This window comes from Anomaloglossus baeobatrachus, chromosome 5, assembly GCF_048569485.1.
Source record: "Anomaloglossus baeobatrachus isolate aAnoBae1 chromosome 5, aAnoBae1.hap1, whole genome shotgun sequence".
NCBI classification, from domain to species: domain Eukaryota; kingdom Metazoa; phylum Chordata; class Amphibia; order Anura; family Aromobatidae; genus Anomaloglossus; species Anomaloglossus baeobatrachus.
In genome coordinates, this window is record NC_134357.1 from 568,514,640 (window position 1) to 568,528,033 (window position 13,394).

Here is a 13,394-nt window from a genome sequence, read left to right on the forward strand (position 1 = left end):
GTACATATCAGGTTATCACTGATTATACCTTTTAGACTTTGCATATAGCGGAATCTAACAGGTCACCATACCCTGGGGTCATCAGATTACCTCGGAGTGCGATGGCAACAATAGTCACCTGCATTTACAGTTGCAGGGGGTTTTAACAGTGTTAAAGGGGGTATTGATTAATTGCTCTGTGAGAGAAACAAAATTAAAATTAGTTCTGATACCTTTTAGCCATTAAAAGGTATCAGAACTACAAAATTTTAATTTTGTTTCTCTCACTGAGAGCTATTAATCATTTTTCAACTGGCTAACACGGTACCAAAACCTTTTTCTTTTAACGATTCAGATGTTGCAATTAACACCTGAATCTAAGGAGTTAAATGGCCCCCATCGATTCCAAACCTGGTAGGAGCTGATGCTGCTGTGTGTTTGCTGTCATATACAGCTGTCACCTGCACTATGCACTTAATCTTCAGCACTGAAAAAGCAGCTGAGGATTTGTAGAAATCTGCTGAGTTTTGGGGTGCCAGATAATCATAATTAACAAGAGCTACTGAATCTTTAAAAGAGGATTTATTATAAATAGGTTTCCTTTATGTATATCATTGTAAATACCCTAACTAAGGGAAAAGGTACAATGAAAGGGAAAAGGTAATAGGAGAGGGTGGTGGAAGATGGGAAGTGGGTAGACTGACTAGCTTGGTATACATACTACCTTTTATATCAGACACACAGTCAAACATGGCCCATACAGTGCCCATCCCTGTAACACCTCCTCATGGTAGTACCATCCAATCAGGTAACAGTCTTTTGAGTTGTCCAGGAACGTACATATGGCTGCTGATGTCAACGCTCTTCTGAAGGTGGCTCTCTTAAGGTCAATTTGTTAAGGGATTAAAGGGTGCTTTACACGCTGCGACATCGCTAACGATATATCGTCGGGGTAATGTCGTTAGTGACGCACATACGGCGCCGTTAGCGACTTCGCAGCGTGTGACACCAAGGAGCAACGATCAACGATCACAAAAGCGTCAAAAATTGTTGATCGTTGACGCGTCGCTCCTTTTCATAATATCGTTGCTGCTGCAGGTACGATGTTGTTCGTCGTTCCTGCGGTGTCACACATCTGTATGTGTGACACAGCAGGAACGACGAACATCTCCTTACCTGTGTCCACCGGCAATAAGGAAGGAAGAAGGTGGGCGGCATGTTCCGGCCACTCATCTCCGCCCCTCCTCTGCTATTGGGCGGCCGCTTAGTGACGCTGCAGTGACGTTGCTATGACGTCGAACGCATCTCCCCCTTGAAAGAGGGATTGTTCGTCGGTCACAGCGACGCTGCTGAAAAGGTATGTGCGTATGACGCTGCTGTAGCGATAATGTTCGCTACGGCAGCGATCACCAAATGTCGCACGAATGATGGGGCGGGTGCTATCGCGCACGACATCTCTAGCGATGTCGTAGCGTGTATAGCACCCTTAAGATGCGTCTTGACAAACTTGTGGATCCTGTGGATAGTGTCCTGGTATATAGCAAAGGTATTTCATATCACAAAGCTTGAGGACAGGTTTACACTCCATTCAGGTTGGAGACTTGATGTCCATCTCTAGAACAATGGCTTGTATTACACTTGAACAAGGGATTGTGTAACAATGTATATTTTAATAGGCTATAAACAGGACATTCAAATCATGAACACCACAGGAGTTGTGTGTATTCCAAGAGGCTAAAGGCACTCTGTTCATTTCACATGAAGATGCAACCTTTATCATGTTGATAGAACAAAGGTGGGCTCCTCACAGAACACACAATGGCCTTCTTGCCTCACAGGTTATGAAACTCCTCACTGAACATGGCCGATTCCTTTTGATGTAAAGTCCTGGTAATATTGGTAGCCCATAGATACAATATGGAGTTCAGTGATTCCTTATAATACATACATTATCCATGTTGGCTTCTAACAGGATTAATGCTCTTTAATGGCCACCATGGTGAAGCTTGGAGGTAGTTAAGGTGTTAATATCCTCTAGTAGTCCTTGCATTGATGTCTGCAGTTTCTACCAATATCTTTATCAGCTAGTAATTGAATTTTAATACAATTTGTTTCAAAAACCTGTATTTCTGATTTAATTTAATTTAAAACACTTTTTTTTGTCAGATAACTGTGCATCAGAGGGATATCGGACATCTACTAATTTTGAAGCAGCTGATTATGGTATCACATCATATATATATAAAGATCATGACCTGATTGATGATATACTGCCAGCCCTTCAAAACAAAAATCTATCAACTATTCTTTATCAACCTGTCATATCTTCTGATTCATTACAGACTATTAAGCAGAATAAAAATAACAAAAGGGATGCTGAATATCAAAAAGCTCATGCAGGGAAAAAAACATTTCCATGTTCAGAATGTGGGAAATGTTTTACCCGGAAAGCAAATCTTAATATACATGAGAGAATTCACACAGGGGAGAAGCCATTTTCATGTTTAGAATGTGGGAGAAATTTTAATAACAAAGGAGATCTTGTTCAACATCAAAGAACTCACACAGGGGAGAAGCCATTTTCCTGTTCAGAATGTGGGAAATGTTTTACCAAGAATTCAAATCTTACTGTACATCAGAGAATACACACAGGGGAGAAGCTATTTTCATGTTCAGAATGTGGGAGGTGTTTTAGTAGCAACAGAAATCTCATTCAACATAAAAGAATTCACACAGGGGAGAAGCCATTTTCCTGTTCAGATTGTGGGAAATGTTTTTCCAAGAATACACATCTTACTATACATCGGAGAATACACACAGGGGAGAAGCCATTTTATGTCATGAGTGTCAGAAATGTTTTACTTACAAACAAGAGCTCATTAAACATAAAAGCACTCACACAGGAGAGAAGCCATTTTCATGTCACGAATGTGGAAAATGTTTTACCCTCAAACAAAGTCTTGTAAAACATAAGAAAATTCACACAGGGGAGAAGCCATATTCTTGTTCTGAATGTGGGAAATGTTTTACCTACAAATCAGATCTTACTGTACATAAGAGAATTCACACAAGACAGAAGCCATTTTCATGTCACGAATGTGGGAAATGTTTTACTTGTAAAGGAAAACTCGTTAAACATAGACGAACTAACACAGGAGACCAGCCATTCTCTTGTTCAAAATGTGGAAAATCTTTTAGCTTTAAATCAAAACTTATTACTCATCAGCTAATCCATACAGGGGAAAAGCCATTTTCATGTTCATTATGTGGGAAAAGTTTTAAGAAAAAAGAAACTTTGAATGCACATCAGAGAATTCATACAGGTGAGAGGATATTTTCATGTTCAGAATGTGGGAAATGTTTTACCTACAAAACAAATCTCCTGGCACATAAGAGAATTCACACATAGGAGAAGCCATTTTCATGTTCAGAATGTGGGAAATGTTTTATCAAAAAATCAAGTCTTACTGCACATCTGAGAATTCACACAGGGGAAAAGCCATTTTCATGTTGTGACGATGTGGGCCCCGAGCGTATGGGAAACCACGCGTCAGGTAGCGGGATTTAAGCTCGCTGGAGCAATTCGTCACTTTAACAGTCCATATGGTTTATTAATAGGAATGAGCAAATGTATTTGCCACTATTCGGTATCCGACGGATAACAGGCTATTCACACCATTCGGTATCCGACGAATAAAACAACATCCGCTCTGATACTTTCATTTTCATTTCTGACTTCCTGGCACCTGTTTTCCAGCCAATAAACACATCTGATGTTGCTTGCTCTCACAGTAACGCCTTAGCCATCTTTGTTGTGATATTACTGTGATTGGCTTGGCCGCACAGCGTCATGTACATACACGCAGTTTCCGGGAACGATACATATGTAGTCCCAGCTGCTCCGGCGTCCAGCTCCACGGAGGGGCGAGAGAGAGCTTCTGCCTTTTCCCATCCATTTCGCCCTTTTCCTTAGTCACCACAGCTTGCTGTTAGGTCTAACATGAAATTATTTGTCGAATATTCGTGAATAATTGAATAGCGGTGACCTATTTGTCGGATATTCGCGAGGTCGGATATTTTGGTATTTGATCATCCCTATTTATTAACAGCTCCATAAACCATACCAGGTCACATAACCCAAAAGATGCCGTTCCTTGGCTTTCTCAGCAAAGACAAACACACATCCTAAAGTCAAAACACTGTTGGATTTCCCACACAGGTATCTCTGACCCTTGTTAGTATTCAGACTCTGGTTTCAATCCTGGTTATCTTTCTCTGAAGGTGGACAGTGTTATTACCAGGTTCCCCCTGGCTTCAGCCAGGCTTTAAACATGGACTTTCCAGCCCATACCTTCTCCTAAGGTCAGCTTCTCACTTGCGATTTTTTTCGCAGTAGTGCAATGCGAGAAATTCTCGCATTGCACTCAGACACATGTTAAACAATGAGGCAGCTCCCATCTGCTATTTTTTTCTCAGTCCAAATCGGACTGAGGAAAAAAATCGCAGCATGCTGCTTTTCGGAGAATTTCTTGCGCGAGCCTCTCCAATGCAACTCTATAGGAGCGTGAAAAAAATGCATGTCACACGGACCGGCACTCACACCATCCTAGTGACATTCGTTTTTCTAAATACATTAATCGCATGTTTCTCAAAACACTGAAAATGAGTGAGGTCTCACAATGTCGGACAATCATAGAGATTGACTGACATTGTGAGACCTTACTCATTTCCAGTGTTGTGAGAAACATGCGATTAATGTCAGTCGGTCTCTCCCTCTCGGTCTCTATTCTCTGTCGGTCGGTCTCTCTCTCTCTCTGTCCATGTCGGTCTATCCCTCTCCCCCCCACTCTGATACTCACCGTTCCCCGGTCACCGGCGCGATGCTGCACGGCGTTCATACTGCTCCGGCGGCTTCTCTTTTGAAAAAGCCGGCCGCTCATTATTCAATCTCGTATTCCCTGCTTTACCCGCCCACCGGAGCCTATGATTAGTTGCAGTCAGACACGCCCCACGATGAGTGACAGCTGTCTCACTGCAACCAATCACAGCTGCCGGTGGGCGGGTGTATATCATGCAGTAAAATAAAGAAATGAAATAAATAATTTTTAAAAAAAACGGCGTGCGGTTCTCCCCAATTTTAATACCAGCCAGGGTAAAGCCACACGGCTGCAGGCTGGTATTCTCAGGATGGGGAGCCCCACATTATAGAGAGCCCCCCCCACCCTAATAATATCAGCCAGCAACCGCCCGGAATAGCCGCATCCATTAGATGCGACTGGCCCGGGACTGTACCCGGCCATCCAGAATTGCCCTGGTGCGGTGGCAATCAAGGTAATAAGGAGTTAATGGCAGCAGCCCATAGCTGCCACGAAGTCCTAGATTAATCATGGCAGGCGTCTCCCCGAGATACCTTCCATGATTACCACAGCCTATAAAAAACTCTGGAATCTAAGTATTGATATTTAAACAGGTAGAAGTTTATTATTACAAAAAGTGCTCGTGCAAAATATTATATAAAATTCATTATACATAGGATAACAATTGGAATATTGAGAGGGATGTATAACCGCACTTAAGGGGATAGTGCAAATCCGGTGATAATTATACTTTCAGGACCAATTAGCCTACAATAATGTCCTGTATATGAATGGGCATATAAAGATAGGCATATTCTGACGGCATAGGAATTTCAATACCTGGGGCTTAGTATATACATAGAGATCTTTAATTTACTAGTGGCTGCTACTGATTAGGTTGCCATTAAGTATATTGCATCATGTGGAAATACCCCTCGTAGCCACACTGATCAAAATCAGTCCATACCACATATGGTTTATCATGTAATATGTATGGACATAGTTGCCCGCATCAATAGCCTCCATCAACAGTTTTCCCCATGGATAAGTCTATTTACCTGTAGTCATACTGAGCAGTAAGGGTCCTGTATAATGACACCGATTGCACTTGCCCCAACCTCGACGCGCGTTTCACCGCACTGCCGGTTTCATCAGGAGGTATGTGCCATACTTGTTGTGGTTACTTTATATAGCACCCATGATTCGATCCAGGTGTGGATTTAGCTCATCCGGTATTTCGGCATATGTAATTGGGTGACGCGCATCCTGTGCGCAAGTCGCACTTCAAGTGCGTCATGCGTCACATGACCGCGAGTCACGCAGCGTGACACAAAGTCAATGTGGAAAGCCGGATGAGTTATCCAGATGCACATTCCCCATCCGGAAATCTGGGCGCACGTGACTGCGTGATGTGCATCCTGTGCGCGAGTCGCTTGTCGAGCGTGTCACACGTCACATGGCCGCAGTCATGCGGCCAGCGAACGCACAACACGGAGCCGGCACAGAAGACCGGATGTATCATCCGGTCTCCATGTCAACTCTCTCTGTCAGCGAGTCACGCCTTCCATGATTAACCTGTTAGATTAAGAAAATGAAGACATACACCCAAAAATCCTTTATTTGAAATAAATAACAAAAAAAACAACCTCTTTCACCACTTTATTCAAGACCCCAAATACCCTTCCATGTCCGACATAATCCACAGAGGTCCCTCGACGCTGTCAGCTCTGCTACATCGGAAGCTGACAGAGAGCGGTCACAGACCACGACCGCTCTCTGTGAGCTCCCCGCAGCGACTGAAGTGAGTCGCGCTATCAGCGATGACGTCACTCAGGTTACCCACGGCCACAGATCTCAGCGGGAGGACTTCAGTTGTGGCCGCGGGTAACCTCAGTGACTGCACCGCTGATCGCGCAGATCACTTCTGTCACTCAGGGGATTTTTGGTCACCGGTGAGACCTTCACCAGTGACCAAAAATCAGGCCATGCCACACAGACAGAGCCGCGGGATGACAATGAAGTCGGGTGACGTTCATCCGACTTCATTCTGATCGTGCGGCTCTGTCTGTGTCTGCTGTTAGCGGCTAGTCAGCTATGCTACATGGCTCTGTCTGTGGCTGCTGTCAGCGGCCATGTAGCAGAGCTGAATGGCAGATGACAGCTGCTGAGCAAAAAAAAGGATCACACACGTATTACACACGCTCTGCTAGCCTGGAAACAATTAAAAAAAAAGCATCGCACTTGCATTGCACACTGACCTAACGTGAACTAAAATTGGCCGAGTTTTTTTCATGCAACTCGGACCGATTTTACACACATAAATTTGTTTCCAGCCTAAAGGGGGCTTTACACGCTGCGACATCGCTAATGCGGAGTCGTTGGGGTCACGGAATTTGTGACGCACATCCGGCCGCATTAGCGATGTTGCTGCGTGTGACACCGATGAGCGATTTTGCATCGTTGCAAAAACGTGCAAAATCGCTGATCGGTGACATGGGGGTCCATTCTCGATTATCGTTACTGCAGCAGTAACGATGTAGCGATATGTGCTGCCGCAGGAGCGCCGAACTATGTGTGACGCCGCAGGAACGAGGAACCTCTCCTTACCTGCCTCCCGGCCGCTATGAGGAAGGAAGGAGGTGGGCGGGATGTTCCGGCCACTCATCTCCGCCCCTCCGCTTCTATTGGGCAGCCGCTCAGTGACGTCGCTGTGACGCCGCACGGACCGCCCCCTTAGAAAGGAGGCGGTTCGCCGGTCACAGCGACGTCGCCGGGCAGGTAAGTATGTGTGACGGGTCTGCGCGATGTTGTGCGGCACGGGCAGCGATTTGCCCGTGTCGCACAACAGATGGGGGCGTGTAAAGTAGCCTTTAGAAGAGCAAACACCCTGCTTCTGCTCTCACACTCTGCAGCACACATACTCCTTCTGTCTCAGAAACACAGGATTGCTTTAACCCTTGGAGCCACACACACAGGTGATAAGGAGTATTTAATCAGCCACACACCCTTCCCAGCACACAACCAGGACTCTGCATGAAATGCAATCTGTGGAACCACAGGTCCCAGCCAACATCATATAGAAGAGTACCAACGCTTCTGCAAAACATACCGGCCATTTACAATGCAGCCGGCTGATGCCTCACATAGTCCACAATGTGGGAAATGTTTTACCAATAAAACATATCTTGCTGCACATCTGAGAACTTATGCAAGTAATAATCCATTTTCATGTCCAGAATGTGGGGATTGTTGTTCCTGTAAATCAACTCTGGTTATGAATCAAATAATACACACGGGAGAAGCCATTTTTACATTGAGAATGGGAAAATGTTTAACAAAGAAATTACATTTTCTTAAAATCAGAGAAATTACACTGGGATGTTTTTCATATTTTCTAAAATTATTTTTAGAGATGAATTGTACAAAAAAAATTACAATAAAAGTTGTTATAGTGAAAGTTAAGTCACAAGTCTAAAATGGAAAGCAATTTAGAACAATAAATGATGATGAATGTTTTGTATGTAATGAGCAATAAACATCAACGAATAGAATTTATATAAAATAACCTATATTTTCATTGTTTGTGTTAAAATCCTGCCTTGACCCTGTATTATTGATGGAGAGCTGGTATACAGTTTGTATAAAAAGAGGCAAGAACTAGATAAAGGATCTGAGGTTTCTTAAGACACACTTCCATTTTTTAAATTATTCTTTTATAGTGGACTAGTACAATTTCCCAGCATTGTGTAGGTCTATAAGGTCTTAAGAGGAACTTTCACCAGTTTGAGTGTGCTAACTGGCCACAACATGGAATAGTGGCTGGGTAGAGCTGTTATTTTTTCTCTCTTCTCTGTAGTGGAGATCGTACTTTGTAAACATTAGGCTATTGTTTGTTATAGTTCAGTTGGGTATTATCAGAGATTTGTCTCTGAGGGCATGCCCTTCATCACCTGAATGGCATTGACAATCCTGAGTAGGCAGCATCTTGCAGGGGAGAAATGAATACACCGCCTCTACTTAAGGTGGTGTCACACATAGCGACAACGACAACGATGTCGCTGCTAAGTAACCATTTTCTGTGACGTAGCAGCGACGTCCCATCGCTGTCGCTGTGTGTGACATCCAGCAACAACCTGGCCCTTGCTGTGAGGTCGCCGGTCGTTGCTGAATGTCCTGCTTCATTTTTTGGACGTTGCTCTCCCGCTGTGAAGCACACATCGCTGTGTGTGACAGCGAGAGAGCGACGAACTGAAGCGAGCAGGGAGCCGGCATCTGGCAGCTGCGGTAAGCTGTAACCACGGTAAACATCGGGTAACCAAGAAGCCCTTTCTTTGGTTACCCGATATTTACCTTAGTTCTAGCGTCTGCCGCTCTCACGCTGCCAGTGCCGGCTCCCTGCATACGCAGCTGGAGTACACATCGGGTAATTAACCCGATATGTACTCTGGCTAGGAGTGCAGGAAGCCAGCGCTAAGCGGTGTGCTCTCACGCTGCCAGTGCCGGCTCCCTGCTCCCTGCACACGTAGCTGGAGTACACATCGGGTAATTAACCCGATGTGTACTCTGGCTAGGAGTGCAGGGAACAGGGAGCCGGCACTGGCAGCGTGAGAGCGGCGGACGCTATTAACTAAGGTAAATATCGGGTAACCAAGAGAAGTGCTTTCCTTGGTTACCCGATATTTACCTTAATTACGCTTCCACGCGTGGCTGGGGGCTGGTCGCTGGGAGATCTGCCTGTTTGACAGCTCACCAGCGACCATGTAACGACGCAGCAGCGATCCTGATAAGGTCAGATCGCTGGTCGTGATCGCTGCTGCATCGCTATGTGTGACACCACCCTTACTGATTTCTGCAGCTAATACACACGTAGTCAAAATTGTTGATACCCCTCGTTTAATGAAAGATAAACCCACAATGGTCACAGAAATAACTTGAATCTGACAAAAGTAATAAAACAGGCCTGGACTGAAATGATGGTACCCCTGAAAATAATATGACAAAAGGGACATGTTAAATCAAGGTGTGTTAACTAATTAGCATCACAGATGACTATAATCTTGTAATCAGTCAGTGGACCTGTATATAGGGCTACAGATACTCAATGTCCTGTTTGGTGACATGGTGTGTACCACACTCAACATGGACCGGAGGAAGCAAAGGAAAGAGTTGTCTCTGGAGATTAGAAAGAAAATTATAGACAAACATGCTAAAGGTAGAGGTTATAAGACCATCTCCAAGCAGCTTGATGTTCCTGTGACTACAGTTGCACATATTATTCAGAAATTTAAGATCCATGGGACGGTAGTCAACCTCCCTGGACATGGCCACAGGAGGAAAATGGATGACAAATCAAAGAGATGGATAATACGAATGGTAACAAATGAGCCCAGAAAAACTTCTAAAGAGATTAAAGGTGAACTTTAAGCTCAAGGAACATCAGTGTCAAATCGCACCATCTGTCGTTGTTTGAGCCAAAGTGGACATCATGGGAGACAACCAAGGAGGACACTATTGTGAAAGAAAAAAAAACCCCACAGACTGGAATTTGACAAACTACATGTTGACAAGCCACAAACCTTCTGAGAGAATGTCCTATGGACAGATAAGACAAAAATGGAACTTTTTGGCAAAGCACATCAGCTTTATGTTCACAGACGGAAAAATGAAGCATATCAAGAAAAGAACACTGTCCCTACTGTGAAACATAGAGGAGGCTCTGTTATGTTCTGGGGCTGCTTTGCTGCATCTGGCACAGGGTGTCTTAAATCTGTTCAGGGTACAATGAAATCTCAAGACTATCAAGGGACTCTAGAGAAAAATGTGCTGCCCAGCATCAGAAAGCTTGGTCTCCGTCATGGGTCTTGCAACAGGATAATGACCCAAGACACACAGCTAAAAACACCCAAGAGTGGCTAAGAGGAAAACATTGGACTATTCTGAAGTGGTCTTCTATGAGCTCTGACCTAAATCCTATTGAGCATCTTTGGAAAGCGCTGAAACATGCCGTCTGGAAAAGGCTACCTTTAAACACGAGACAACTGGAGCAGTTTGCTATTGAGGAGCCGCCAAAATACCTGTCGAGAGGAGCAGAAGTCTCATTGACAGTTACAGGAATTGTTTGATTGCAGTGATTGCCTCAAAAGGTTTTGCAACAAAATATTAAGTTAAGGAAAGACCATCATTTTGTCCATGCCGATTATCGTCTATAGCTGGATTGGTCTGTGTGCTGGTGAGTCCCAGACCTGCTGTTGATTATATTGTGTGGTGCTTGCAGTTTTGTGGAATTCTCTCATTGTCTTGTTGTTTCCTCCCTGCTCTTATTTTCCTCCTGTCCCCATATTGTCTTATACCTTTGTTTGAGCATGCTGTGAGATACACAGACCGGGGAAACCAAAATTCTATTGCTGTTGGTTTTATCACACTTCTGTCCAGTCCCTCTTCTGGGTTATAAGATCAGGGCTGGTGAGAAGCAGGGTCAAGGTGGTGGCTCAGACATCCTCACCTTCAGAGGTAAGTCTGAGATAAAGAACAGCTAGCGTTCCCCTAGTCTGAGGGCCAGGGTAAAGATCTGTTTCGTCATACAGTGTCACTCTGTTTAAGAGCATTTGGACTGAAAGCTCAGTCTACAGTGATGAAACCTCTTATTAGCAGAAAGAATCACAATGCTAGACTTACCTTTGGTGAGGAGCATGTGTGGACAGAGGAGAAGTGGTCCACAGGACATTAGTGATGAAAGTAAGTTTAATTTATTTGGATCTGATGGGAAACATTATGTTTGTCCACAAACTGAGGAAAGACTGGACCTAAAGTGTGTTAAGAAGTCAGTGAGAGGCGGTGGAGGAAGTGTCATGGTTTGGGAAATGTTTTCTGCAGCAGTAGTTGGACCTCTCATACACCTACATGGCAGAGTGAATGCAAGTGTTTATCAGATTCTTCTTCACAACACGTGGTTCCTTACTTGTGGCCATCACTCAACCAGCCAGCAATTTTCATGCAGGACATTGCCCTCATCACACAACAAAACAGGGAAAGCAGTTCCTGGAAACAGAAAACATTGAAACAATGAAACGGCTACAGCCCAGAGTCCTGATCTAAACCCAATAGAAAACGTTTGGAAAATCCTTGGTGACAAAGTTATGGTCAAGACACCCACAACAGTCAAAGAACTGTGGAAGAGACTGGAAGAAGAGTGGACTAAAATCCCACCAAAGCAGTGTGAGAGACTAGTGATGTCCTGTGGCCGCAGATGTGCTGAAGTCATTCACAGCGACGGACATTGTAGGAGAGGGCGCTATCCTACACTACAGTCATTGCTGTTTTCTAATTCTCATCACGTTTTGGGCAAAATAAAGGTTTTATGTTGCTAAACTTTGTCTCTTTTGTAAAACCCTGATCCAGTGGCATGGTGCTGCCCTTACACAAAACCAGAGCATGGTCATCAATGGAGACTACATTATTCCTGAAAAAAGTGACTAATCAGACAGTGTGCGCTAATTGTGATCTCCAGTGTATATCCTTATAATGCGAGGAGTGGGGGGGTCATGTGATTAACCCATTGTTTGCTGCTGTAGGACGTCCAGGAAAGCATTGCTCGTAATCACCAAATCGCTCTGGGACTGTTGGGAGAACTTGTTACACAACACTCTGCTCTGCAGATATTGTAGACATTGTTCTATTCCAAAAACACCCAGCTTCATTCTGCACATGTTGCACACCCGCGGCTCCGCTCCGTACACCTCGTACACACACGGCTCCGCTCCATACACCTCGTACACACACGGTTCCTCTCCGTACACCTCGTACACACACGGCTCCGCTCCGTACACCTCGTACACACACGGCCCCCTCCGTACACCTCGTACACACACGGCTCTGCTCCGTGCACCTCGTACACACACGGCTCTGCTCCGTACACCTCGTACACACACGGCTCCGCTCCGTACACCTCGTACACACACGGCTCCGCTCCACACACCTCGTACACACACGGCTCCGCTCCGTACACCTCGTACACACACGGTTCCTCTCCGTACACCTCGTACACACACGGCTCCGCTCCGTACACCTCGTACACACACGGCTCCGCTCCGTACACCTCGTACACACACGGCCCCCTCCGTACACCTCGTACACACACGGCTCTGCTCCGTGCACCTCGTACACACACGGCTCTGCTCTGTACACCTCGTACACACACGGCTCCGCTCCGTACACCTCGTACACACACGGCTCCGCTCCACACACCTCGTACACACACGGCTCCGCTCCGTACACCTTGTACACACACGGCTCCGCTCCGTACACCTTGTACACACACAGCTCTGCTCCACACACCTCGTACACACACGGCTCCGCTCCGTACACCTCGTACACACACGACTCCGCTCCGTACACCTCGTACACACACGGCTCCGCTCCATACACCTCGTACACACACGGTTCCTCTCCGTACACCTCGTACACACACGGCTCCGCTCCGTACACACACGGCCCCCTCCGTACACCTCGTACACACACGGCTCCGCTCCACACACCTCGTACACACACGGCTCCGCTCCG

The 13,394-nt window shown here is 45.3% G+C and overlaps 1 protein-coding gene across 1 annotated transcript in view; it reads left to right on the forward strand.

Moving 5' to 3' along the window:
* LOC142312392 (uncharacterized) overlaps window positions 1-13,394 on the forward strand; it is a 98,850-nt gene that overhangs the window by 52,898 nt on the left and 32,558 nt on the right. Inside the window, 2 exon segments of the mRNA XM_075351336.1 lie at window positions 2,390-2,808; window positions 2,811-3,302. Of these exon segments, the coding sequence (XP_075207451.1) occupies window positions 2,390-2,808; window positions 2,811-3,302 (911 nt within the window).